General features: G+C 41.9%; 2 protein-coding genes and 1 long non-coding RNA gene across 3 annotated transcripts; 1 reads left to right on the top strand and 2 right to left on the bottom strand.

Annotated features, from left to right (window-relative positions):
- Positions 1 to 1,096: 1,096 nt before the first annotated feature.
- LOC112068648 (polycystin-1-like protein 2) lies at positions 1,097 to 17,000 on the bottom strand. Its single transcript, XM_070438262.1, is given in 30 exon segments — positions 1,097 to 1,593; positions 2,716 to 2,847; positions 2,926 to 3,027; positions 3,236 to 3,446; positions 3,564 to 3,724; positions 3,843 to 3,970; positions 4,068 to 4,201; positions 4,359 to 4,689; positions 4,804 to 4,989; positions 5,080 to 5,220; positions 5,328 to 5,424; positions 5,523 to 5,986; positions 6,090 to 6,312; positions 6,500 to 6,732; positions 6,823 to 7,022; positions 7,120 to 7,266; positions 7,360 to 7,538; positions 7,633 to 7,734; positions 7,818 to 8,048; positions 8,170 to 8,360; positions 8,473 to 8,698; positions 8,907 to 9,038; positions 9,218 to 9,338; positions 9,507 to 9,850; positions 9,980 to 10,117; positions 13,996 to 14,117; positions 14,257 to 14,661; positions 14,756 to 14,896; positions 15,930 to 16,088; positions 16,754 to 17,000. Coding segments are annotated over 30 exon segments (5,790 nt in total). The 3' UTR covers positions 1,097 to 1,431.
- On the bottom strand, positions 10,305 to 11,589 carry LOC139023967 (uncharacterized). Its single transcript, XR_011475201.1, has 4 exons — positions 11,448 to 11,589; positions 10,891 to 11,121; positions 10,588 to 10,736; positions 10,305 to 10,475 (listed from the first exon to the last, which is right to left on the bottom strand). It is a non-coding gene; the product is annotated as an uncharacterized lncRNA (long non-coding RNA).
- A 4,956-nt stretch (positions 17,001 to 21,956) lies between the features above and the next one.
- On the top strand, positions 21,957 to 26,413 carry LOC112068646 (beta,beta-carotene 15,15'-dioxygenase). The gene is made up of 11 exons (XM_024135832.2): positions 21,957 to 22,148; positions 23,044 to 23,172; positions 23,264 to 23,393; positions 23,533 to 23,680; positions 23,782 to 23,929; positions 24,044 to 24,264; positions 24,379 to 24,648; positions 24,977 to 25,082; positions 25,302 to 25,396; positions 25,494 to 25,605; positions 25,707 to 26,413. Exons 1-11 carry the CDS (start codon positions 22,082 to 22,084, stop codon positions 25,865 to 25,867), a joined length of 1,587 nt encoding a protein of 528 aa, XP_023991600.1. The 5' UTR covers positions 21,957 to 22,081; the 3' UTR covers positions 25,868 to 26,413.
- Positions 26,414 to 27,024: the final 611 nt, after the last annotated feature.

Below are 27,024 nucleotides of genomic sequence, written 5' to 3'. Positions count from 1 at the left end.
AGTAGCACTCACAAGCCAAAAGTGTTTCCCGAAAATTGCATACTACATCGCATATTTGCAGATATGTGCACCACATCAGTGCTCTTTCTCGCTCTGCTTTGTGTGCATCTTGCTAGCTGTCACTCAAATGGAGAAAGGCTAAAGCTCGTTKGCTGAAACTCGAAATGCTAGGGGGCTGGCCCATGTGGAGGAAAATGTAGGGGAAATGGCGCCACGCAGATGCCAGAAAACAGTCGCTTTTAAACTATGGATTTCGTGGCTAATTGAGGTAAGTAATAAAAATAGTATCCACGAGTTCATCTGACTCTGTGGAAGTAGATAAAGGGCCTCATTGCCAAAATCCTGAAGTATCCCTTTAATGACCTACCATCCTGCACACCAGCACAGTAAATTGAAATTGAATTTATAATTACTTCTGGCTTCCCACAAACTGTTTTTGTGCAACCCAATACAATAGGGAGCAACACAAGTGTATGTAAATATACCCGCATTGCAAAAAGCACCTATGTTGTAGCTATCTACAGTAGCTAGCCAAGCTTGCAGTTTGTCCATGCAACTATGGGCCAGTCAAGCCAAGCTAGATTTYTGCTTAATCTATGCATGGTACGGCTAGTTTAGCCTATAACCAACTGTGTTCGTTTTCATTGTGTGGCTTATTTATATTTTTAGCATATAGGATGGCAACTTCACCTAACTTCGACATGGCCTGTCAACCAAGCATGTATAACTCTGTCACCCAACCAGACTAGGGTTAAAATACTTTCAGGTTTTTCTATTATTTTACAATACATTTCGAAACAAGTATCCAGATAAACTTTATTTGAAATAAAAATACACTCTCATGCATTTAACCCAGGTATTTGAAAAATACTTTCAAATACAATTTAGTTGTAACCATTCAAAATAAGGTACTTGTTTTGGGCTGTGTATTTGAAAATACTCAAATACAAAGAAAAAAGTATTTATATAACAAATACACATGCATTTGAACTTAGGTCTGCACCCAACTCTTGCAAGTAAAAACAGAAACTGCACTAAACCATTTCTGTAGTAGTTCTTTATCCTAGGGAAAGTGATCAGAATGAATTGYGCAGCCCACAACAGTCATCTCAGGCCTTTTATCTGATCTTAATGCAACCCATTATAATGATGAAAGAATACAGTTTGCTATGGTTCAACACCCTTTATATTGTTTATTTATTTTGGAACTAAATATATTGAAAAAGCAGAATTGTTAGACAGAGGAATTATTATTTCCTGTACATATTGTTAGAACATTGCTAGATTTGATTAAACAGCTACAAGCAACCATACAAGTGGTGCAAAAGTCTTGATATAACATGTTTTAATACTCCTCTTGAGCAACATAAATGAAAGCAGTTCCAATATCAATTCATACAGAGTGGCAGATCTTTACTGAGAAGTAAGCATCTATGAGGATATAGTGGAGGGTTCTTTCTTAGTAACAGAGGCATTGTTGGCATTCACCTTGGGACTGTTACTTTCTTCTTTATCTTCTTTCTTATATTTGATCCCAAACAAGCTGCAGAGCTTCATCAGCATCAGATCCACTATCTCCTCCTCCTCTGAGGGCTGTAAAAAACAGATCAGTCAAATCTGATTGGTCTTACATTGATGCACCTACAGTAGCCAATGGCCACTGTTAAATGGTGGTGTTGATACTGTATTATTTATTTGATAATGCCCTCGAAGCCGGTGTTTGGAGGATATATTGGCAAACCGTGCTAATATATCCTCCAAACACCGACTTCGAGGGCATTATCACTTTTATACAACGGGTTACAAACATATTCAAATAATGATTGACATTTTTATTAAAAACGTTATTTGGATTAATTTATTCATACTATTTCATCCTACCCAAGCCAGCTAGTCGTTCAGTCTTTTTGTTTTGTATTTATGGACTCGACCCAGTCATGTGTTCTAAATGTTACATTGCCATACTGGCTGGCAACGTTCTTATCCCTTGCTTGCTAGCTAGCCAACTATGGGTAACTTACATTCACATAAAAATGTGCAGCCAGAATAACAGCAAAGCTGYATTTGCATAAACTGTTTTCTAGTGATATTTATTTGGATTCATCCCCATAATGAGCTAATGAGGCACGATTTCACCTGGCATAGAAAATGTGTTCACTTGTCAGGACACTGTTGTTCAGAGGAGCTAGCCAAYAACTCAGCTAATCACGTCAAACTGAAGCTGGAAAGACTGCAAACTAGCTGCACTTAGTTTTGTTTTAGCTATTTTCAAATGACATTTCTTTGTATTTATCCATAAAAATGACGGCAGCTGTCTGTCTGTCTGTCTCGTCCCGACTCCTTCATTGCTATGGGACAGCTGGAGATCGAATTAATATTGAAACAATGTTTCAAATGTTGGAGATACAGATGGCAAGGTTTATACAAATCTCCACTGTTGGAAACTAAATGTTAGTCTAAAAGAAATGTGAGATAATGTCTAGATGCTTTTTATAGTGGAGATCAAGTTTATAAATTGTCTGGCTGGGCTGATGAGACAGTGGATTGCGCAGTCAGATGGAACAGAGTAAATAGGCATTTTAACGTCATAGATTTAGCCAGTGGTAACTTGTGGAATAGACACCAGCTGGAATGCGGTTTTAACCAATCAGCATTCAGGATTAGACCCATCTGTTGTATAAACACAGAATATTATATGATTATGATGCACAGTACCTTGTGATGCATTTGCTCTTGAGTGAACGCCACCAGGATGACTGAGATGAACAGGTTCAGAACCACAAAGGTCATGAATATAATGCAGGAGCCGATGAGGAACGCACCAAGCACCGGGTTGTAATCAAGAACCTGGATTGGAAGGAGATACCAATCACAGACCTGCCATCATGACCATAGCTGTAATTTAGAGAGCTTTCCTTTACTAACCTCGTCATAGTTGAAGATGCCCAGTTGCAAGCTGACCATGGTCAGAGCAGAATCCAGGAGAGTCCTATATGAGTACAGCTTCCAGCCATACATCAGATTAGACTGCAGACAATGATCACATGCTAGATTTAGTGTCAAAGCACAATGAATCATAACTCAGCTGTGAAAAGTGAAAGATTCAGTTAAATTGAAGAGACATTTATCACAAAAGCAAGCACATCGCAATTTATTAGGAATACAGATGCATTGCTGCAAGAGAATGCCAAATGGGAAAGTTGGAGAATGAAAAGTTGTCCAGGAAGACCCTTACAACAATAGAATAGGCCAGGAACATAATGGTGATGACCACAAGGAAGCCTGATATGTCAGTCCAGGCACGTTGCAGTGTGGCTGTGATCATGTGTAGCTTGGGGTTGARCCTCATCAGRTGCCACAGTTTGACTGTAGCCAGTAGCACCAGGAATGCGATCAGATACCCCAGCACTGCATCTGCTGTGGCTGTCTCATGGAAACTGGCAAACCTGGATAGAGAGAGGAGAAGTTGAACATCATATAGGAGCAACTGACCAACAATAGGGATAGCAGACTAGCGAAAGAATAGCAGAAACTCATGATAGCCCAACCCAGTGTGAACTCACTGGTCTTTATGGTTGTGGTAGTACTCCATGTCCCGGTTCCCTAACAGGCTCCTCTTAATGAAGACAGACAGTGCGCTCCAGCTCAGGAGGATGATGGCGAGCTCCAGCAGGTTCCACTTTGTTTTGAAGTAAGCCCACTTCTGCTGCTTCATCAGCTTTCCCTGTGAGGAGAGGAGAAGAGTTAGACTCAGGAGGAATTCCAGAACAATGGCACTAGACAATTGTGTCACAGATTTTATACGCTTTACACATAAGAAAGGTATTTAAATTAAGGCTTACCTGAACATACATGTAGTAGAAGATAAAGAGGAAATAGATGACCTCAGAGGCCATAACAAAGATGTGGAGTCCACCGGTGGACTGGTATAGTCGGACACTCTGCAGCTCACTGCGAAACTGGAACGCTCCTGAGAGAATAAGACAGGTGCTGACAATCTKRGKTTTGGATGCCTTTAAATACTTACTTTATGCTGTATTCATGGAGTGATATAACAACTGTCTCACCTACAGCTGTGGTCTCCAGCATGAGTGTGACAATGCAGAAGAGGTTGACATTGGCATTGTACACTGTGAACTCTACAAAGACTGCTCGGGTGAACAAATCAAGCCAGGTGTTGTCAAACAGATATTGAAGGGTACTGCAGGGACAGAATACATGGAATAATTAAAATACACCCTTCGATACACAAGGCCGGACTACAGCCTTTGGGGACCGGGGCACCAACCTCCATTATATAAATTTGCTATGGCATGATAATTGTGATCAATTTGAAGCATTGGTAATTATGAGCTTACCTGCTAGCGTTCTGTGAGTCAGGGCCCAGGTCCACCACAAACCCCCCTCCCCTGTAGAGAACCACACTGCCCCAGATGGGTTGGGCTCTGAGTAGGGCCTGGGTTTGGTACTGCCAGGGGCTGCGGAGGGTCTTTGAGGTGTTTTCACTCGCAGAGCGGTTCCAGCCTGGCCCATAGGAGCCCATGTCCTCCACCTCCCATGAGTATGGAGCATGACAGTCAGGTACAGCCTGGCGCATGGAGCGGGCGATGCGGCAGGAGTTCTTCTGCACCCTCACCTGGCGAAGACGGGCATTACCAACCAGTTTGGAGTTCCCATCTGTGATAAAACCTTTAACACACCATTTGCTTTTGTTGACACAGGATTCAATCTATACCTTTATATAGGACATTTTGGAGTTTCATGTTTCTCAAAGAAATAAACATCCTCTTTAGAGAATCCTACCTGGGTACTCTCCAAAGAGGTTGCTGAGGAGAGAGGTATTTGCCCAGGTGAACACATTTCCGTGGCTCATGCTGTCTGAGATCCCTTGGCTGAAGCTCTGCYGAATGTGCTGAATCAGGAAGTAAGCGTTAGGGTCCCGCTGACCATACGCCACCAGGAGCAGCATCCACATGAACCCCATGTAGGCTGCAACAGAATCATARGGCTTAAACATGCATGTTAACCAATAGGTGCAGTGAATGACAGTGCAGTGAATGAAAAAGTGGTTCCTCTTACTGAGAATCTCTTTGATGAGGGCGAAAACCTTCTGCTCCTTGATCATGTTGTTCCTCATCCTCTCGATGTCTGTGGGTGGCGGGGGCTGGTAGAAGCTGCATGTGCTATCCCTCCTGACAGCCCAGACTACACCAGGGTCATCTGTGGACCAGATTGTGTCATCTTACACTGCTTAATGTTGTAAAAGTCTAGCTAATGTACAAGTAAACAGAATTTCCCCAAAACTGTAAATAAGGAAAACAAAGAACCTGGGTTTCTGAGTGCCCCCTCAATTTTTGGATCCCCATATTCSTCCTGATCAACTTTCTTCAGAACGAGAGCAAAGAAGGCTGCTAAACCTAGCACCTGTGTTAGGAAATCCACAAAGTTATACCCAGATTACAGATACATGCTTCAGGGCATTTTACATTGAAATTAGAAAGTTCTAATCTGATGTTTCTCACTTTCAGCGGCTGAATGATTAGGAGGCTCTGAAAGAAAGAAACGACCATGGAGATGAGCCAGCTTATAGAGCGGTCCTTCCCATAGGTCAACCCATACATCATGGTGAAGTATCCTGATACTCCGCTGGTGGCTACCACCAGTATCCAGCCGATAAACACAAACCACCAGGGAAGCCCGTCTTGACAGCACTTTTTACTGCCCCTGTCCCCATCACTACTCTCAGCTTGGCCTGGGCTTTGATCCAGCTCGTCCCCTCCCAGGCTGGAAGACTCTATCAGTCCCTTCATGCCCTGGACCTGCTGCACTGCCCGGCAGTAGTTGTCTTGGTTGGGGAAGCGAGAAGGTCCCAGTAGGCTCAGCTCCTTCTCTACATGGCGTAGCTGCCTGTACAGATACTGGCTGTTGGTGCTCCTTTTCTGTCTCCCATCCCCAGTCTTCTCAGGGCTCCCACACAGGCTGGTCTCTGAAAGCAGAGGGGCATAGGAAATATATGGGTCAGACAGAGTTGAAAATTTTTAACCAATACTGATGATCATCATTGTAGGATCTGGAGGCTCGGGCTGTACCTTGCAGATTGGTTACCCCTAGTGAGAGAATGAGCGATCCCTCTTTCTTGGAGGCATCAGTGTAGAACTCTCCACCGGCTCGGTTCTGCTGCCGGATGATGTCCTCCACCAGAGAGAGCAGAGTGTTGATATCAGTCTGTGGTCCAGGCTTCATCTCTAACTCCAGGCGTGGAATGGGGCTCTTCATAGCCTTGGAGAGTGACTGAGCAATCTTCTTTATGTCCTGAGAGAATACAGTACATTAACAGCCTTGCTAATGTCGAGAGAATACAGAATAAAGACAGCCAGGATGAGATCAAACTTACAACTGTCTACTTACAAATCATGACTGACATACAGTATCTAAAATTCGTTTTTATGGTAGGGACTGTTGGCTTCAATTGGAATATTAATATATTGACATATTTTACCTTGATGACTGTGTCTGGTGTGAGTTCTCTGTCCCTCTGTGGGGAGGAGGGCTGTGAGTGAGTCACTCTGCCAGTCTTCCCCTGCTTGGACACCTCTGCCTTGTGCTTTCCAGGCWTCGTCTCTCGGGGGCGGGTGTTTCTGAAGATACTCACAATGAGGAGATTAATTGGAAACATTATGATTGAACTCTGAACTCCAATCATCASCTGCTGCCATGTGAACTCRATATGACCTACAGGAGTAGAAAGAGAAAGAAGAACRAGTTRTTGTTCTGAAAACCTACCATTTCCAAATGCCACCATTACTGTGCAGGCGTCCATACCCAGGTCCATGGTCTGCTCAGAGGGGTCGGTAGGGATGCCCCAGAACATGATACTGGTCAGCATGGTGCAGAGCAGCAGAGAGAAACAGCAGGAGACTCGCTGGACACATGTGAAGGTGCTCGTTGGAGGCCGGCTGATCACAGAAAACCAGATGTGGCCATCACGGAAATCTTTTGCCGTTTTCATGAAGAACAGATTACTGCAGAATATACGGTAGAGGAAGCATGTACCATAATGGACAATTATGTTTTTATTCATATTTTACCATTCCAAGGTGCATTCAAGTTTCTTCTCACCTGAATTTCTTCAAATCCATCTCCGTGGCTACAGGGAAAACTTTATCCAGAGTGCACTCACTCATATCTATGGCCAGCCATRAGTTACACAGGAAGTGCCACTTCTGTCCTGTCTCTACATCTTGCACCATAACTTTGTTTATGTACCTGCAAGAAAACTCTTATTGTCAACTAGACCTACATCTTCACTTCAAAGTTAAACTTTGGTCATGGGTTTTTCCCCTCCTCCCACTYTCCTACCAGGCTGGGTKCCCCCCTGAGTTGTCGTGCCACAGCCTGATGCTCTGCAGCTCCCCCAGAGAGAAGGGCGTGGTCAACAGGAACGTATCCACTGCACCCCTCTCAAACACAGGCTTGTCAGGGTCAGTGAGGTGGTGTGGCTCACTCTCTCCCTCCATGCCCAGCAGAGTCACAGTAACCTGCAGCAGCAACACAGGGTCAGGGTGACTGAGTGTGGTTTTATCAGAGAAMAGAATAKGATGTCCTGCAGCAGTGGRAACTGTYGGTACTGACCTGAGAGGAGGTGGAAGCACCACGCCGATGCCCAGTGCTGATATTCAGCATGTAACGGTATTCAGCCAAGGGGTCATTATCTTCCAACAATGTCACCTTCACCTACAAGAAGTAACACTTGAAGGTAAAACTCTGCATCAACAGCAAAGATGATTAAATGGTAGCAGTGGTTTTTCAAGTCAGACCTTGGCTGTGTCCTGGATGTCCTTCCTGCGTGCCCATATGACCACCAATACATAAGCAACAAAGATGGAACCAATAAAGCACACCACCACAGGATTTTGTGCGAAGGTGCCAAAGAGCTCAGCTGTACGTGACACGTCTACGAGGTTGGGCATGACGAAGAAAGAGTTCCCGAAGAAGGTCAAGTGCGTACATAAGCACTGGGTGGCCAATAGCGTGGTTAAAGGACCAACCTAAGGAGATCACAGTTGGTTTATGTATTTCATTATGGCCTGGTCTAGGATTGCAGGGATGCTGCAATGTGCCTTTGTTTTATCATAAGGTGTTGTGTCGTGTAGTACTTGTTGAACTCACCCTGCAGCCATCTTCACTCCAGGTGGATAAGGTTTCATTCCAATATTTGCACTGAGCAGCAATGGAGGTGACAGTCACAGTGGCATTGACGGATTTAACCCCTGCTTCCACAATGGGCCTCACAACAAGGTAATGCACCCCAACTTTTCCTGTCAAATCATTGGGACCCAGGACCCAGGTGTATTTCTCCTCTGTACCCAAAACACACACACACAGTTTCTAAACATGAAATGTTATCCGTTCATCATGCTTCACAATTGTTATGTCTACGTGACTCATATGTACGTTCAGGAGGTACATTACCTGGCGTGTTGCTCTGGTGAGGCATCTGAGTCTTGGCTATGTATTGTTTATCGTTTGGGTAGTCTTTATACCCAAGGAACAGTTGAAAGGTTATGTCCTTCGATGGCTTTATCTTCAGCACCAGTGTTACATCAGGTGAAGGGACGTCGACCATCAATGTGCTATAGTTTCCCAAGTACAGTATTGTGCTGTTTGCTTGCCCTCCTTCAGGCCTTGGCAAGAAGATCTGAGCATCAAAGAAGAGATTATGTTTTTCAAAGAAGAGATAATGGGTATATCATTTATTATATACAACAGGATGTCATTCGACACTGATATCTGATCCAGGATCTGCAATCTTATATATTTAATTTAATATGGTATTATTAAGGCAACAGTAGAGTTGTTACACTCTCAAATGACATAGAATATGAAGGGGTTTGCAGCACTCTGACCTCAATCTCCTCAGATAGGTTCTCTATGGGGATGACAGAACCATCTCCTCTGGTCAGGGAGACAGACCCCACAGTGCCGGTAATGTTGTTCTCCTCGCTCCATGAAAATGGGTTCTTCTTCAAACTCAGCATCTGTAACAAGTGGGAAATAGTGAATCAAGAGAGAGGGTTTAAAAACCATAACTAATTATTCATCAACAAAATTAACAGGTACAAAAATACATATCTCTCTTCACAATGAAAATCCCTCTCATGCATATTGACTCATGATAATACATAAATACAGTATATAGTCCCACATGCACACTTACTCGCACATCCACTGGTTCATCTGGAGAAAGGACATCAGCACCCAGGGGAGGGAAGGAAAAGCTTGCAGAGGAGCTTATTGGGTTGCTTATAGACTGCATCTGAATAGTTTCTGTTGACACTCTGAGAGGGCATGATATGCTGTCACTCAATATTGAGGCTATAAAACAGTTGCAATATCTTGCAGACATTGTATTGTAACAGCAATTAAAATATGTCTGATGTGTTACAATTGTTGCTTTTTAAAACTACAGTTCCTTTTCTTATGTCCTCTGCCCACATTCTTCTTACCTGTTCACAAACACAGTGATCTGAGAGCTGTTGACAATCACAGGAGCTTCATCAACCTTCTTCCAATTCAACAGTGCACTCTGCACATTGTCCATGCCCTTGAGAAGTAAATCAGAGACTTCTCTCTGTGAAAGACAAACTGTTCAGTAAGGCTGCTTCATTACTGTCATTAGACTAAGTGAAGGTAAATATGTGCTCACGTTTGAGGAAACATCCAGGATATTGCTGGCTGCCTCTACAATTGGTGTAGCTGCCTGCACCATCTCCTCTTCTCCACCATGCTCACTGGTGTTCATGGAGAGGAGGGAAGAGCTGAGGTTTGCCACCAGGAAGCTAGCTTCAAGCTGGAAAAAATAGACCATCTGAAATGAAGTCTTTATGCTGGGCACATTTTGACCAATAGGCCTATGTGTTTGTGTGAATTACTCCATGCTACCCTGCTTCCATGKGGGGCTAGGTCTATCCAAGTGTACCTGAGCATTGGGACTAAGCTCATCACCCCTCTTGGTGAGTCCTGCCACAGCTCTGGCCGTCAGCTGCACTTTCTGAGGAGTGCTGCTGGAGCTGTTCTCCAGTGCTTCAGTTATATTCATCAGCATCTGTTCTCGCAGCTTAAGGAGACACACCAACATTGAAGAATGATGTTTAAAGCCCTTAACCTGGACCTTTTACATGTATGCCAATTGCACAATCTCCATCTGGATTAATCAATCAGGATACCTCACAAACATCTGTCTTGTAAACTCAATGAAAACATACCACTATCTTTGTGAAAACACACACTCCTTATACCTTCATCCTGTTATTCTTTTCCTCACTGGAGCCTTTATTCAGTATGTCCGACACAGACTTGAACATCTGTCCAAGGGTCTCTCCAGAGAGCATCCCCTGCTGCCCTAGATTAGCCACTGTGTCCGCCACTGCAGATTGGAGCTCCTGCACWGGAGTACCGGACTTGGCTGGCCGCACCTTGGGGGATAACAACTAAATGAGTGCTCCAATTACTAAATGGATGTGAACTATGGAGACGAAAGGCAAGACAGAGCCCATACATTCAATTATATAATTGATAATAACAAACCTCAGTGGTGATTGTGGTACTTCCACGTGTCTTTGTGTTCAATTCTGTAACAGTCACCTCTACCGACAGCATGTAGTTGCTGCTTTTCTCCCCAACAGGTAGGAAGATTAACATTACTTTATTTACAGAACTGCAGCGCAGATGTTTACCTGAAAGATAAAGAAGAAAAACGATCTGATTACATAGATCATTTTGTAAACTAAATCAATATGTCATTTTATCTTAATCTGTCTCTGGTGCTAAACTTCTGTGATGGGAGAAGGTCTCCTAAAATATACAACACTGGCAAAGAGGAATACTCACCTTGGTCAGTTTTAAAACAATATTTGCAGCCGTTTGTGCAAGATGTAGGTGTTGTACAGGTGATATTGAAAGAATCCAGAACGGTGCCATTTGGAGGGAAAATACTACATGAAGGGGGACTTAAGGTGATAGCTGGAGCAGCGGTTACAGGTAGCGTAGTATCAGCAGGTGCAGGAGTCGTAACACCTGGTATCTGAATGGTGTACCTGGCATATTCAAAAGTTTCCTTATCTAAAGAACGGTGATATAAAGGGATATTGATATCTTATTTCCACTTGTGAATATGTTACATTAGGTCCATACTTTCTGAGGATGAATCAATCCAAACTATGCTCCTATAAATATCTCAAACAAAAATGGGGATGTCTAATTGATCAGTTGGAAAATGTCAAAATATTACATTTTTTTGCACTTAATTTTTTCTGTCAGTACGCTAAAGAACACTTTGATGCAAGTTCAAYATATCTGAAGGACATCCTGTTATCAACTGTGTTAACCAAACATTTTGCCTGTACTTATAGTGTTTTTGGAATTGAATACAAGGAATAGATACTCACCATAAACTATCACATGGAGATTCTGAAACCTATCTGAAGCTTCTTTCAGGTAGTTTTTGCTCACTTTGTACTCTTTCTGACCATCTAGATCTTTTCTTTCTGTAAGTGGCTTTTTCCCTGCGTTGTTGTAACAGTTTTGCAGGGCACCCTAGAAGACCACAGAATTCAAAATGTTGTCCTCATGTACGCTGAACTCTGGCTATTGTATAGTCAATCACATGCAGTCCACAAATAATGTGTTTATGCATCAATTTGTTATATTTATCTAGAATATGTCAACTTAAAATTAGACAGCATGGGTTAGTCAATAAATTGATTCATGCACTCCAACAAAACTCATTCACACATGAAAACAAGCATTTCGCTACATCCACAATAACATCTTCTAAACACGTGTATGTGACAAATAAAATTTGATTTGAACCCAATAAAACATATGATTGCATTCAGCATGCAACAATAAAGGAATCTCAGACTTACTGTTGAAGGTTTTGGGTCCTCAATATGCCAAATCACCTTTGGGCAACTGGAGTTMCAGTCCAATTTGAATTTGACGTCTTTTTTTACATCCACTATATTACAATTATCCTGGCAACTGAAAGAATATAGGTACTGTTTTTTAGCATAAAATAGATCATCTTAATAACATTTAATTCACATTTTGTAACATAGTAACTTGATTATTGCTTCGTAAATACATAGCAATGGASTTCAGCAGTTATTGTTATCATACAAATGGTAATAGTAACAGTGTTGTACCAGAAACAGTTTACCTTTGTAATAACAAAGCAATACATACATTATTATGTAATTATTGGGCATTTAATGCAACATTAGTATTAGTGTAATTACAGCATGCTCCATAGGCATGAGAGCAACTCATGTTAAATGTGACCAATTTACTTCTGAATTTTAATTAAATCAGTCAATTAACATGCTAATGTCATAACCCTGTTGTACACTTAAGGATTACAAATCTGTCAATAGTTTTAGCTAAATAATTTCTAACCCAATTCATTCCAGATATTTAGCAACATTCTGTATGGCCTCTTAGGCCAGTCCAAAAGCATTATGATGTCCAACATACACATAACTGCCAAAATAAAGGAAACGCTTGAGTAAATGAAGGATACAAAGTATATTGAAAGCCGGTCCTTCCCCACAGGTGTTGTTCCTGAGTTAATTATGCAATTATTATTATTCCCTCATACTAAGGGGCATGTATAAAAATGTCCAGTTATTATTATTATTTTGGCTACCATGGCTGGATGAAGAGATGTCAGTGAGGGCTCTCAAAGGAGCATAGGGGGTTTAAGGTGTGTGTGTGTGTGTGTGTGTGTGTGTGTGTGTGTGTGTGTGTGGTGTGGTTGTGTGTGTGTGTGTGTGTGTGTGTGTGTGCTTGTCTCAGTCACCAGATCGCAACACAATTGCAGACTTATTGGAGATTCTGGAGTGGTGCATGAGACAGCGTTTTCCACCAGCATCAACAAAACACWAAATTAAGGAATTTCTAGAGGAAGCTTAGTGTCACCTCCCTCCAATAGAGATCCAGGCACTTGTAGAATCTATGCAAGGTGCACTGAAACTGTTCTGGTTGGTGTTTCCTTTATTTTGGCAGTTACCTGTACTTCTCTGAGGATGAGTATGACGATGATACTAGAATTATTAATAGGCTTCTAGGATATTTAAATAGCAATTTTTATAATATTGTCATTGCCTGTTTTTATAATGATACTGATGGGAGTTATCATGTCATGAAATAAAATAGCATGACTTTGTTTAATTATATTAACTTCACTATTTTAAGCCTATACCCATATTACCCAATTCTAAAGTTGGCGAATTTTGTTGGAGTAACCGTGATGCATCTGGATGTTGAAATCAAGTCAACCCATTTCCCATTGTCACTCCATTTCTTCACAGAAAAAGTGTATTCAAAAAACTCAAATGGGTTTGGAAGACAGTCTTTTTCAATCAAATGAGTCTTGTCTGTTGTTTTATCATTGCATTTCCCTTTACAGTCTTCTTCTATTGGAATTAGAAAGGGAAAATGGTTAGAAAACATCACCATAACGCCATGCTGTAAAAAGATGACAGACAACACTGAGTAAACAGAGRAAAAAAACGATTGAGGTTGTTTTATAGCTTCCATTTTCTGTAACAAAGTTAGTCATTGTTTTTCATTTTATACTGTAATAGGGTAAGGTGAGAGGGTTCTCTTCAACAGYCCAGTGGCTTAAAGGCCTTAACTGGTACCTACTGCATTCCCATTCAAATTTGCTCTGCTTTCCATTAGATAGTCCTCCTAAGCCAGTTACTTCAAGTTTGACGCGTTCAGTGTCTTGACTGGCAGTTTCTGGAATGGCAGTGATTCTCAAGTTATTAGCTCGGCGAACTCTCATATGTTTTTCTGTCTGGGGATGAAAACAAATATGTGAAGAAAAACTGCAGGAAAAKAATKACCTTCACATTAGTGAAAAAGGTGCTGCCTGTTTAAGGTTAAAGTGGAATATATASATTTTTTGTAATTCTTAGCTATTTCACATACTGTGTTTGCATAGCCATTCTGCCTGAGGTCTGAACTGTTGTGACAAACAACTGTTGTGTTCCCCACATCCACATCCATGTGTGAGAAGACATTCCAGGCCCTGACTTTCACTTGCAAAAATCCTGTAACAAAACAGTTGATATGAATAATATAAACAAGAGTATTATAATAATATATATTTTTTAAGTATCTTCATCAGTCACTGTTTTAATCTCTGAGTAAGGTTTGTTGGATGACAGTTTGAGTAGATAGGTTAGGTACCTTGGATAGTGGTTGAGATATTGTAAACCTGCATGCTGCTGTTTTGCATGTCTCTGGTCTCAGAGATGCTGTCGTTGGCTCCAGACACCTGGAAGAGAAGCTGCACCGGGGCTCCCCGGTCCAGGGAGACACTAACGTAGAGGTCTGAGTCTGGACACCCCCCCTCAGCCATCACGGATCCCAGCAGGCCCTCCACAGGCTCCAGCAGACACACYTGCAGCTCAGTGGACACGCCCAAGACCGAGACCCCGTTTGAGGCATGCAGGGTCAGCTGGTGGCAGCCAGAGCCCAGCTGTTGCTCCACCTCTGGTCCCACTGTGATGTTGTGGGGGACGATTCCTCTGACTGCTGATGAATTGGCCACCAACATCTCACCACTGTGGATTTTGTAGGTCACATTCGTACCTGTAGATAGCAAAGTTGTCTCATTCTACCAAGATTTGTACTCGGAAATGTAAGACCAGATACTTTTATTTCGGCTCATGTTGGTTTTACTTACCAGTTTCTACTTCTACCTGGATTTGAAGGGGACTTCCGTACAGGGCCTTGCAGTTTGCACCATCTGTTGATTGGTTCAAGCTATAGCACTTAATGATGCCAAACTCCCCGATGGGCTTCTGAAGGATGATGTTTTTCTGGACTGTGGACCAGAGACACAGCTGGGTGATGAATATGACTGTGTGTGCTAGGTGCTAGTCTCCGCTCAAGCTTGCCAATGTGTCCAAATACAAGAACWGAAATGTACCAAACTAGAACAACGTTAATGGCCTACTTGGGTATTTTTGGTTAGTTTAATTTGAAATGCATCACATTGCATTCTGCATTTGAATTKAATATATTCTCATGTGTGTTGCTGTATTATTAGAATGTGCCTGAGGGACAACTAAAGTTCATTGGCTGATGATGCTGTGCCATTTTTCACATTGTTGTCAACTAAAGATTAGTTGTTGTGTAATCCAACTGATAAGAGGGAGAGAGATTAGAATCAAGCAGAGAAGCACGTAGTACAGGTACTGTCTGAAAGCCGTACAGCAACCACTGCTTCCTATATACTGAGGGAGAGGAAAATCACTTTACATAGTACATACTGTAACAGAGCTGTGTAGATAATAAGGGGCATAGACTGTAGGCCTGTTTTTGTCACTACAGAAAGCGCTACTAATAATGTAAGTTATATGAAATTATCATTATCATCATTAGGCTGTCTTCCTTTTTAGAATTGAGTTGTACAAAAGCCATTACATTTATGGGAGGGGTATCAGTACACATGGTTTAGATAGAGGATTATTATTACAATGCCTACTCTAAATGTCTGCCATTCATGCATGAAACACAAGCTCAGGAGGACAAACAGCGCAATACTTTAAAAGCAAAGGTCAATATTTACTACCTTGTATTTCTATTTATTTGTATTGTTTTTACAACCAAAGCATGTCATTTCAATTGAAAGGCTAAATTCAGTGGCTTTGCTTTTATTCGGCTACTGTGGTTTCCTGTGCGATAAAGACATATTTTATGTTGATTATACAATAGCTCCTTCCTCAAGTGGACTTTTGTTTTCGTGCATTTCCCTCCTTTGCTGCAGCTGTGTTTGTTTTACAATATTAACAGTTCTATCCAGCTGCACTCCTCGCTCTCTGCCTCACAAACACACACACGCATCAAATACAAACCAAATTGGCAGATGAAGTGCAGCTCCTGGCTACAGTTGCTTGTTGCCTCCCACTGAAACCCTGAGCTCCTCAGCATGTGACCACAGCCAGCCCCTGGATCAGGGTCGTTCACCCAGTTAGAGTAGCTGACATCAGAGCCATCAAGCCAGGAGAGAGGACCTGAGGATGTACAGCACAAACACCAATGAAAGTATTATATTCTATATACACCGAGGGTACAAAACATTAGGAACACCTGCTCTTCAAAGTAGAGGAAATAAAGTATTATTTTCCCACAATATTAGATGTCAGGTCAAACAGATGGGACTTGCTTACTGTGTACTATCTAGTTAATTTGATAAATACTATGATAGCTTGTGTTCTCATGAGGGATGTCAGAGGCATGAATAAAATATGTAAAGAAGCAGGAAGGAAAGGAAAKAACTCTATTAGGTGATAAAGTTTGGTCCTTTGTGTGGGGAATTAAAAAGACTGCTTTAAATCAAAGGACTGGACAGCATAACCTATTGAATGACAGGTGTACCTCATTAGCTGCTAAAAGGATATATCTAAATGTGGCATTGTCTCCTAGCAATGGTGTGAGATTAATAGATTATAAATCTCCCAGCAAGAGGCCAGCTGATGTGGGAGTGAACAAGCCCAGCATCTTAGTCTTATGTTGGGAGACAGCAGTGGAAATGTAACGGTTTTCTGTACAATATCTGCTCAACTGAATACAATGCACTCTACTCACACCCTTTGGAGATCCTTTGCATGATCAAAGGATCTAATGCATTAGTGTCATCAAATAATGCCCACTTTAGTTGCCTGGGCTGCTCTCTTACCTTCAGCAATAGCAGAGTCCAGTGTTATGTTCGGGGAGGCAGGTGCTAAACCCAGCCACCAGTCCTGCTCTGGCTGCAGGTGCTTCTGTAGGAACTGCTGTGTATCAATATTTAGAATAAAGGCCAGGTGTCCACCACCCCGCTCACACCAGCCCTGTGCACTGAGGAAGGAACGCGGTAGAGCCACAAACTCATAACAGGAGCCGTCAAAATCCTCTTGGTACTCTGGGCAGGATAGAGGTGCCATCTCATCCTCAGCACAAGACAGGCTTAAGAGGAGAGCCATCAAAAGCAACAAAGAGAGATTAGTGCTGTCCATCTTCACCCCTTCACCTGTGCACTATTACAGGCAGCCTGGTGACATGCTGTCTTTAAAGGGGCCTGACATTACAGAATGACCTGTTATGGCTGACTGCACTTTCTTTGTGAACTTCTAATGGACATAATCCTTGTGTACAAACCAACAGACCACAGGGATATAGTGAATGGTGTGCAATAAGGTCATCAGGGAGGACCCTGTGTCAACAGTAATAATGGGTGCCTCTGAAGGCTTCCATTGATGTAACACACTGCAGCTTGCAGGTRTAGATCAACTTTATACAGGTTTGGCAGCAACAAACCAATGACCCAGATAAAGACCATCAGAGGTATAAAAGTCCAAAAATACAGAGACTCTTTATATTTATACCACATATTAAACTTTACAGGGCCAAGAATTTTGTTGATTAACATTGGTACTGCTGTGAACTGTAAGATGACTTTTCAATCAACCACTGACCCAGACAGTGGCCTTGTCTCCTGACAGTCATGTCCAACTCTTCTGGACTTTTGACATCCTCAGTTGTAAAGGAAAATGCATGTGTTCGTGTGGTGAACTCGACAAGTCTTCTGTCTGTTTTGACTAATAAGAACATGTCTCTTTTTAGGAGCTGCGTGTGAGTCAGTATCATGTAATTTGGTGTTTATTCCGTTTTAGCTCCCTTGTTTCTATTGTGTATGAAAATGTAATCTAATGAAAGAATGTTGGCGTATATGGGACTCTAGACCAGCGCTTCCCAAACTCGGTCCTGGGGCCCCCCTGGGTGTACGTTTTGGATTTTTCCCAGCAATACTCAGCTGATTCAAATAATCAAAGCTTGATGATGAGTTGGTTGTCAAACAAAGTTTAAAATGTGTCAGGGTTTCCTTTTAAAATAAATGTATACAGGTAATTCTGATATGTACCCCATAGGTCAAAGGTTAAACTTCTGTTGACCTGAACATTCCATAAATGTGTCTGATGGATAGCTGTGGATCTTTCCAATGATATATAATTAAAGCTTACATGTGAGCAATAACTTGTATACTAGCATTATCTGTCATAGGGTAAAACCCCTATGGGAAAATTGTACGGGATTGAGGAATGAAAGAAAGAGTTATTACTGGAGAAAGCTCCAACTGCTGCACTGCTATCACACATTTTCTAAAATCACTTGGACACATTGTCACCTCCAGTGAGCCTGACAGACCAAATTTGGGGGTCTGGCTCATGGACTAGCTACCGTCGTAGAGTCCTGATGGAGACTGGGAGTCTGGCCTCTCATTAAAATAGCCTCTGGCTAAATTGGCCCCTCAGTAAAACTAGGCCACTCCTATGTAATTTCCTTATATTTTCATGTCTACTCCTCGGCTCAGAAGGATGCAATTACCAGTGCAAGAAAATTAATTGATTGATTTATTGATACACTGATTGCAAATAATTTACAGTGACACTGAATCTCTATTGGAGGGAGGTGACACCAATCTTCCTCTAGAAATTCCATAATTTAGTGTTTTGTTGATGCTGGTGGAAAACGCTGTCTCAGGCGCCACTCCAGAATCTCCAATAAGTCTGCAATTGGGTTGCAATCTGGTGACTGAGACAAACACACACGTTAAACCCCCTTTGAGACCCCTCTTTCAAAGTCACTGACATCTCTTCATCCAGCCATGGTAGCCAAAATAATGGGCAGTGAAGTCTAACCATCTACTGACACTTTCATGGATTTTAACATATGTATGCTGGTCTACTCCTTTAAAACTTCTCTTTATCCATTCATGGTTAATTAATGTTTTATATTTTAATTATTTATTTATTGTATTTTTTACCCCCTTTTCTCCCCAATTTCGTGGTATCCAATTGTTAGTAATTACTATCTTGTCTCATCGCTRCAACTCCCGTACGGGCTCGGGAGAGACGAAGGTCGAAAGCCATGCGTCCTCCGAAACACAACCCAACCAAGCCGCACTGCTTCTTAACACAGCACGCCTCCAACCCGGAAGCCAGCCGCACCAATGTGTCGGAGGAAATACCGTGCACCTGGCYCCCTTGGTTAGCGCGCACTGCGCCCKGCCCGCCACAGGAGTCGCTGGTGCGCGATGAGACAAGGATATCCCTACCGACCAAACCCTCCCTAACCCGGACGACGCTAGGCCAATTGTGCATCGCCCCACGGACCTCCCAGTCGCGGCCGGCTGCGACAGAGCCTGGGCGCGAACCCAGAGTCTCTGGTGGCGCAGCTGGCGCTGCGATGCAGTGCACTAGACCACTGTGCCACCCGGGAGTCCAATTATTGGTTTTTAATACCGTCCCAGGCCACTATCCAGGCCATGGCAGCCAGAGACAAAATCTCTGTTGGGGAGGCGGAGAGGAAGTTTGAGAGGGGACCAATTTATTATGAAAGGTAAAAAAGTCTTAATGAGGCAATCTGGGATTGGCACATACAGTACATTCGGAAAGTACTCAGACTTTTTCTACATTTTGTTACGTTACAGCCTTATTCTAAAATGGATTCAATTAAACACTTTCCTCATCAATCTATACACAATACCCCATAATGACAAAGCAAAAACAGATTTTTAGACATTTTGCAAATGTATATATAATTTTAAAAATAAATTCTATGAGGCTTGAAAATGAGCTCAGGTGCATCCTGTTACCACTGATCATCCTTGAGATGTTTCTACAACTTCAAATAAAATTTTATTGGTCACATACACATGGTTAGCAGATGTTAATGCAAGTGTAGCGAAATGCTTGTGCTTCTAGTTCCGACCGTGCAGTAATATCTAACAAGTAATCTAACAATTTCACAACAACTACCTTATATACACACACAAGTGTAAAGGAATGAATAAGAATATGTACATATAAATATATGGATGAGCGATTGCCGTGCGGCATTGATTGGTTGGAGTCCAAGTTGAACTTGATTGGAGTCCACCTGTGGTAAATTTAATTGATTGGACATGATTTGGAAAGGCACACATCTATCTATACAAGGTCCCACAGTTGACAGTGCACGTCAGAGCAAAAACCAAGCAATGAGGTCAAAGGAGCTCCGAGACAGGATTGTGTCGAGGCACAGATCTGGGGAAGGGTAACAAAAAATGTCTGCAGCATTGAATGTCCCCAAGAACACAGTGGTCTCCATGATTCTGAAATGGAATAAATTTGGAGCTGGCTGCCCGGCCAAACTGAGCAATCAGGGGAGAAGGGCCTTGGACTTGGCAGTGACCAAGAACCCGATGGTCACTCTGACAGAGCTCCAGAGTTCCTCTGTGGAGTTGGGAGAATCTTCCAGAAGGACAACATTCTCTGCAGCACTTCACCAATCAGGCATGTATGGTAGAGAGGCCAGACAGAAGCCACTCCTCGGTAAGAGGCACATGACAGCCCGCTTGGAGTTTGCCAAAAGGCACGTTAGGACTCTCAGACCATGTGAAACAAGCATCTGTGGTCTGATGAAACCAATATTGAACTATTTGATCTGAATGCCAAGTGTCACATCTGGAGGAAACCTGACAACATCCCTACGGTGAAGCATGGTGGTGGCAGTATCATTCTGTGGGGCTGTTTTTCAGTGGCAGGGACATGGAGACTAGTCAGGATTGAGTGAAAGATGAATGGAGCAAAGTACAGAGAGATCCTTGATGAAAATCGGCTCCAGAGAGCTCATGACCTCAGACTGTGGCGAAGGTTCACCTTCTAACAGGACAACAACCCTAAGCACACAGCCAAGAGAACGCAGGAGTGACTTCGGGACAAGTCTCTGAATGTCCTTGTGTGGCCCAGCCAGAGCCCTGAGTTAAACCTGATCAAACATCTCTGGAGAGACCTGAAAATAGCTCTGTAGCGACGCTCCCCATCCAACCTGACAGAGCTTGAGAGGATCTGGAGAGAAGAATGGGAGAAACTCCCCAAATACAGATGTGCCAAGCTTGTAGCGTCATACCAAGAAGACTCGAGGCTGTAATTGTTGCCAAAGGTGCTTCAACAAAGTACTAAGTAAAGGGTTTGAATACTTATGTAAATGTGGTATCTGTTATTATTTTTATAAATTAGCAAACATTGAGGGGGGGAAAACAATTTAATCAATTTTAGAATAAGACTGTAACGTAACAAAATGTGGAAAAAGTCAAGGGGTCTTAATACTCTCCAAATGCACTGTACATATTTTTACTTGTAAAATAATGACACTGTATATAGCCATTGATTCTTGAATAATGTAATTTGTAATGCCTGTTGAGCTTATTCAACTGTCTAAATATAGCCGTGTTTTACTCCATTTTTTGTAAACAATGTAATTGTAAATAAACACTGTATAGCTCCAAAACATGGTTAAAACTTACATTTTTATCTCATGGATGAGCAGTCCTTGCATCCATAGCTCTGTCTATGAATTTGAGAGTGGTTACATTTCTCCAGCCCATCCCTCAGCTGTTTACCAGGTGTTTGCTTTTTAGTTTTCATTAATAAACTTACTATAGGGCAGCCCATTACATGTATAAACTCTATAAACTCCCATTAGCATGAAGACTGCCCAAAAGCATATTTTATTTCTAATCTATCCATTTCTTTATTTTATTTTCCATCGCCTTTTAGTAAAGTTCAAGATGTCAATTTGATAAGAGATGAAGAAGAAGGAGTAAAGGAGAAGAAGTGGAGTTTCAATTCAATGTTGTAATAAATGCATTAAAAGAGTCTGACCTCTCTGTTTCTTCGTGATGTTAAATAATCACCATTATGTTAGTTTGGTTATACATAAACCGACCAGTAGATGGCGATAGTATTGTTTTAGTGAGTTATCACTTTTTGTGATCGCTTTACATAAACCAGCCAATAGACGGTAGCCTACGTGGTCATACGTGATACAGTTATGCAATACATTTGGAATTTTACCCCTAGACTATAGTCCATACATCAAAGATATAGACGGACCCGTCCATAGTCTAGCTTGATATAACCTATTGTAGTTAAGGGACCACTGTACCACATAACAGCCTATAGATTGAAACATAGTTGATGCCATGTTTCAATCCATCATCGGCAAGAACGGGACTGAATCACCCGAACCTGTCAAAGCAGAAGTAACAGGTAGGCCGTTGGCATATCCCTTTATGTACTAGCTAACCGATCTTTCAAGGTAACAGTTGTCAGTAAGTTAGTTTCCTATTTGCTAGTGACTTGCATAAAAAAATATTATTTCCTTCTGAGCAACTTTACTTTTTTAACGTTGGCACGTTCTGATGAATCTCTTGTGCAGTGTTTCCAGCGATTTTCCAGTGAGATCCGCTATTGGCTCCGCTAGAAAACGGTAGATTACGTTTTACCGTTGCCGTGACGACGTCACAGGACCAATTTGTCTTGCTGCGGTCCCCGAAGTAGCGTTTTCGCCCGCTCTCTCGCCGCACCTCCATCCCTTTGTGCTTCTCTGCCTGTGTGTTCGCAGTTGCTGTGACTACACGGAACCCAAACCGGCTGCGCGCGTGCGTTATCGTGCATAAATGTATTTTGTCCCCCTACACCAAACGCGATCACGACACGCAGGTTAAAATATCAAAACAAACTCTGAACCAATGACATTAATTTGGGGACAGGTCGAAAAGCATTAAACATGTATGGCAATTTAGCTAGTTAGCTTGCACTTGCTAACTAATTTGTCCTTTTTAGCTAGCTTGCTGTTGCTAGCTAATTTGTCCTGGGATGTAAACATTGAGTTGTTATTTTACCTGAAATTTTACCTGGGCCTCCCCTTCCTCTTCTGAGGAGCCTCCACTGACACAAACACCTATATACAGTATATGAGGTATAATTAACCTCTATTGTAAACTTTAAAAAAATATCAAATTTGCCATTCAAAAAAAGATWTAGGCTGAAGGTCAAACTTTATCAGGGATCAGCTCCATTTCTACATTGTTTGGTTTATCACATGGAAATATGATAAAAATGAAAGCATTTATTATGTGTCTTGTATCTTCTGTGCTTGCAGGATGTGTCCCTGAGTGGCTACAAGGGACATTGCTGCGCAATGGGCCTGGTCTCTTTAAAGTGGGAGACACTGAATACAACCACTGGTTTGATGGCATGGCCTTAATTCATAGTTTCACCTTCAAAGATGGTGAGACAGGAACAACACATTGTACATTTCCACAAATGGTAAACACTTTCCCAACTGGCTGAATCGGGCTGAGAATCTTTGTGTTTTACAGGTGAGGTGTACTACAGGAGTAAATTCCTGAGGAGTGATACCTTCAAGAAAAACACTCAGGCAAACAAGATTGTTGTGTCAGAATTTGGGACCATGATCTATCCCGATCCCTGCAAAAACATCTTTTCAAAGTAAATCGATTTTTAACATGATTTATAGTTTATTTGTTCCTGATTTTACATGTCCCTTTCATGGATGTTCACACAAAAAAATCTCGACAAACATATCCAAAAACACATAATATCACATAGTATCTTGTCCTTTTTTCAGAGCCTTCTCCTACCTTCTCGCTGCCATCCCAGACTTCACAGATAACAACCTGATAAACATCATTAGATATGGTGAGGACTACTATGCCTCATCAGAAGTCAACTACATGAATCAAATTGACCCAATGACCCTAGACGTAATTGGAAAGGTAAATTCAAATCTGTTGAAATGATCACTGTTGTCCATGTAATCTATTATCACTGGCTTTAATATATTCTCCCTTTGCCTGTCCTGTAAACTCAACCTCAGATGAACTACAGGAATCACATTTCTTTGAACATGGCGACTTCACACCCTCACTACGACGATGAGGGAAACACCTATAACATGGGAACTGCCCTCATGAGGTTTGGCATGCCCAACTATGTCATCTTCAAGGTTCCAGTAAATGCATCAGGTATCGGAACATTTTAATTTTGGGGTTTCCTGGCCATATACATGTTAGGGGAAAAACCTCCATGAATGATTACACATTTAAGTGTTCACAGGACAATGTTCTTTCCCTCTCCAGATAAGGAGCATAAGAAGCCTGCCCTGCGGAAGGTGAAGCAGGTCTGCAATATACCGTGTCGCTCTACCCTCTTTCCCAGCTACTTCCACAGCTTCGGCATGACAGAGAATTACATAATCTTTGTCGAGCAGCCATTCAAACTGGACATCCTCAGACTGGCCACAGCTATATTTAGAAGCGTCAACTGGGCCAGCTGCCTCAAATATGACAAAGAGGACATTGTAAGCTACTCTTGTCTAATCACAGCCTCATGGAAGTTAATTTATCTTCAACTCACTTTGGCAACAATCAAACTTCTTACATTCTCTCTGGTGATCCCCTTGGCCATTCTTTAGACGCTGATCCACCTGGTCGACAAGAAGACTGGGAAGGCTGTGTCCACCAAGTTCTACACAGATGCCCTGGTGGTTTTCCACCACATCAACGCCTACGAGGACGACGACCATGTAGTGTTTGACATGATCACCTACAAAGACAGCAATCTGTATGAAATGTTCTACTTAGCGAACCTGAGAAAGGAAACCCATGAATTCATTGAGAGCCACAAGGACAACTTCTCCCCACCAATCTGCCAGAGATTTGTGTTGCCTCTCACTGTTGACAAGGTATATATAGATAGATAAGACCCCAACTCTATCCTGTAAATACATTAATATTTAGCTCCTCATGAACAGTTAAAACATTGAGCACCTTAAAGGGGGAGCTATAGAGCATAATAGGCATTAAAGCATGAGAGGTCGTGATATATTGTGAATATATCACATCTAGAACTGATCAGGGGCTGTGATATTTTGCTTAATTAGACATTTTCATGATGAACTAGCTATGGATTCATTATGTTTTCAAGGCGATCTAAGCTTCATGCGAAGCCGCTTCAAATTAAATGTTACCATTACATGTTTATACAACAAATTTGTTACATGTATGTTATAGGATACTCCAAAAGGAACAAATCTTGTGAGGCTCAAAGACACAACAGCCAAAGCAGTGATGCAGAGAGATGGCTCGCTGTATTGCCTGCCTGACACAATATTTGAAGGTGAGACTTTGATGTCAACTGAACATCACAGTGATCGGTATTAATTATATACCACTGCATCAAGAGGTCAAATGCTACATTAGTAAAACAGTTGTTAGTTTTAATGAAATATTGAGGGTTATAAGTTGCATCATTTTTTATGGAACATACCCACAAAGAATGTAATTTTCTAAATACATTTTACAATACAATTTTATTTATCTCCATTTGTACACACAGGTTTGGAGTTGCCAGGGATGAACTACAAATTCAATGGCAAGAAGTACCGTTATTTCTATGGCTCAAGAGTGGAGTGGACTCCACACCCAAATAAGGTAATCTCTTACCAATGTATTCTCCTTAACATAGAGATGTTGTTTCTCATTTCTCACTGAAAACATGCTGCTGTTTGTGTTAATAATACTTACACAGATTGGGAAGGGGGACATTGTGACCAGAAAGTACATTGAGTGGACAGAAGAGGACTGCTACCCCTCTGAGCCTGTGTTTGTTGCCACACCAGGAGCTGTGGAGGAGGATGATGGTAAGAGGCAGCAGGTCTTCTTCAGCACTACAAAAGCATTTAATCAGCTCTGATGTCTATGTCACTATAAAACGGTACATTTATTTATTTTCTGTTTTCAGGAGTCATTTTGTCCTCAGTCGTCTCACTCAATCCAAAGAAATCCCCCTTCATGCTTGTCCTTAATGCCAAAACCTTTGAGGAAATTGCTCGTGCCTCAATCGACGCCAGCATTCACATGGATCTGCATGGACACTTCATTCCCACACAGAGCACCAACTGACATAGCCAGCAGAGGGCACGATTGTACCGTAACATTGTAGAGGGCAAAGTATTACTCCCAACCATATAAAGTTGATGTCCGTGCCCCCCGTGGAAATTAAATTGGCATAATTTGCATAATAAACAAAAATCCCCATCAAAATCCTTCAGTTTAAAGTAGAGATATCTGTTTTGTGTGGGCTGCGTCTCAATCCACCGCATCCGACAATGACGACCTTCCACATCTGCGGTAGAAGGTGGCAGAGCTACAAGATCATGTCTAGRTGGGATACAGATTGTCAAACCTCAAAAGGTTGTCAAACCTCAAAAGGTGATTATTTTAGCATTTTAGCTAACACTAACCCCTTTCCTAACCTTAACCTAATTCTCCTAACCTGCTACTTTAATTATCGTAACCTGCTGTGTAAATTCTAATCCTGATACGAAAAGTAAATCTGTTATTTCATGAATTAATCTGTTACTCAATGTGTTTCTATGGGCTAATAGCAGTAAGACCAAATTCAATGTTTTATCAAATATTTTTTAAATAAAACATTGTATACCTACAGGGGTGTTAAAATTCTAAATCAAATAACTAAATGATCCTTGGTATGACCATCTTGAAACAATTCCATATAGCTAAGTAGAAAACTAGCCCCCGGCCCTTCGATAATTACTAGGCTACCTCTCCAATAGTATTTGCTCAAATGTTGTATAATTTATGTTTACAGAACATCTACCACAAAGTGTCTTTTTAAATCCTATTTTTAGACAGAGAACGATTGTAACACACTAGGCGTAGTGGGTGCGGAGTCAGGGGCAGGAGGCAGAAAGTTCAGAATAGCGCTTTATTACGCACAGGGAAAAGTAGTACTCTCCACRAAACTGGGCGTAATCAAACAAATGCCCAAAAGAGGTAACTAAACAACACGCACTACCACACGTCAACACAGTGGGAAAAATAATCAAGCCCGCACAAAGAGCAGGCGGGCCTACCGGCTTAAATAGCCCAATTTAAAATCTAAACAAGAAACAGGTGAAACAAATCAGACAAAACCAACAGAAAAGGGAAAAGGGATCGATGGCAGCTAGTAGGCCGGTGACGCCGAGCGCCACCCGAACAGGAAGAGGAGCCACCTTCGGTACGAGTCGTGACAACGATGTAACCTCTATTTTTCT

The sequence above is a fragment of the Salvelinus sp. IW2-2015 genome, unplaced genomic scaffold (genome assembly GCF_002910315.2).
Source record: "Salvelinus sp. IW2-2015 unplaced genomic scaffold, ASM291031v2 Un_scaffold631, whole genome shotgun sequence".
NCBI lineage: Eukaryota > Metazoa > Chordata > Actinopteri > Salmoniformes > Salmonidae > Salvelinus > Salvelinus sp. IW2-2015.
This window is presented reverse-complemented; position numbering and strand designations above follow the sequence as displayed.

Coding starts and splice junctions, on each gene's coding strand:
- LOC112068646 (XM_024135832.2), top strand. CDS start 22,082: ATGTTTCAATCCATCATCGGCAAGAACGGGACTGAATCACCCGAACCT. Junction 23,173..23,263: donor TAGTTTCACCTTCAAAGATG/GTGAGACAGGAA, acceptor TGTGTTTTACAG/GTGAGGTGTACTACAGGAGT. Junction 25,606..25,706: donor AGCTGTGGAGGAGGATGATG/GTAAGAGGCAGC, acceptor TTCTGTTTTCAG/GAGTCATTTTGTCCTCAGTC.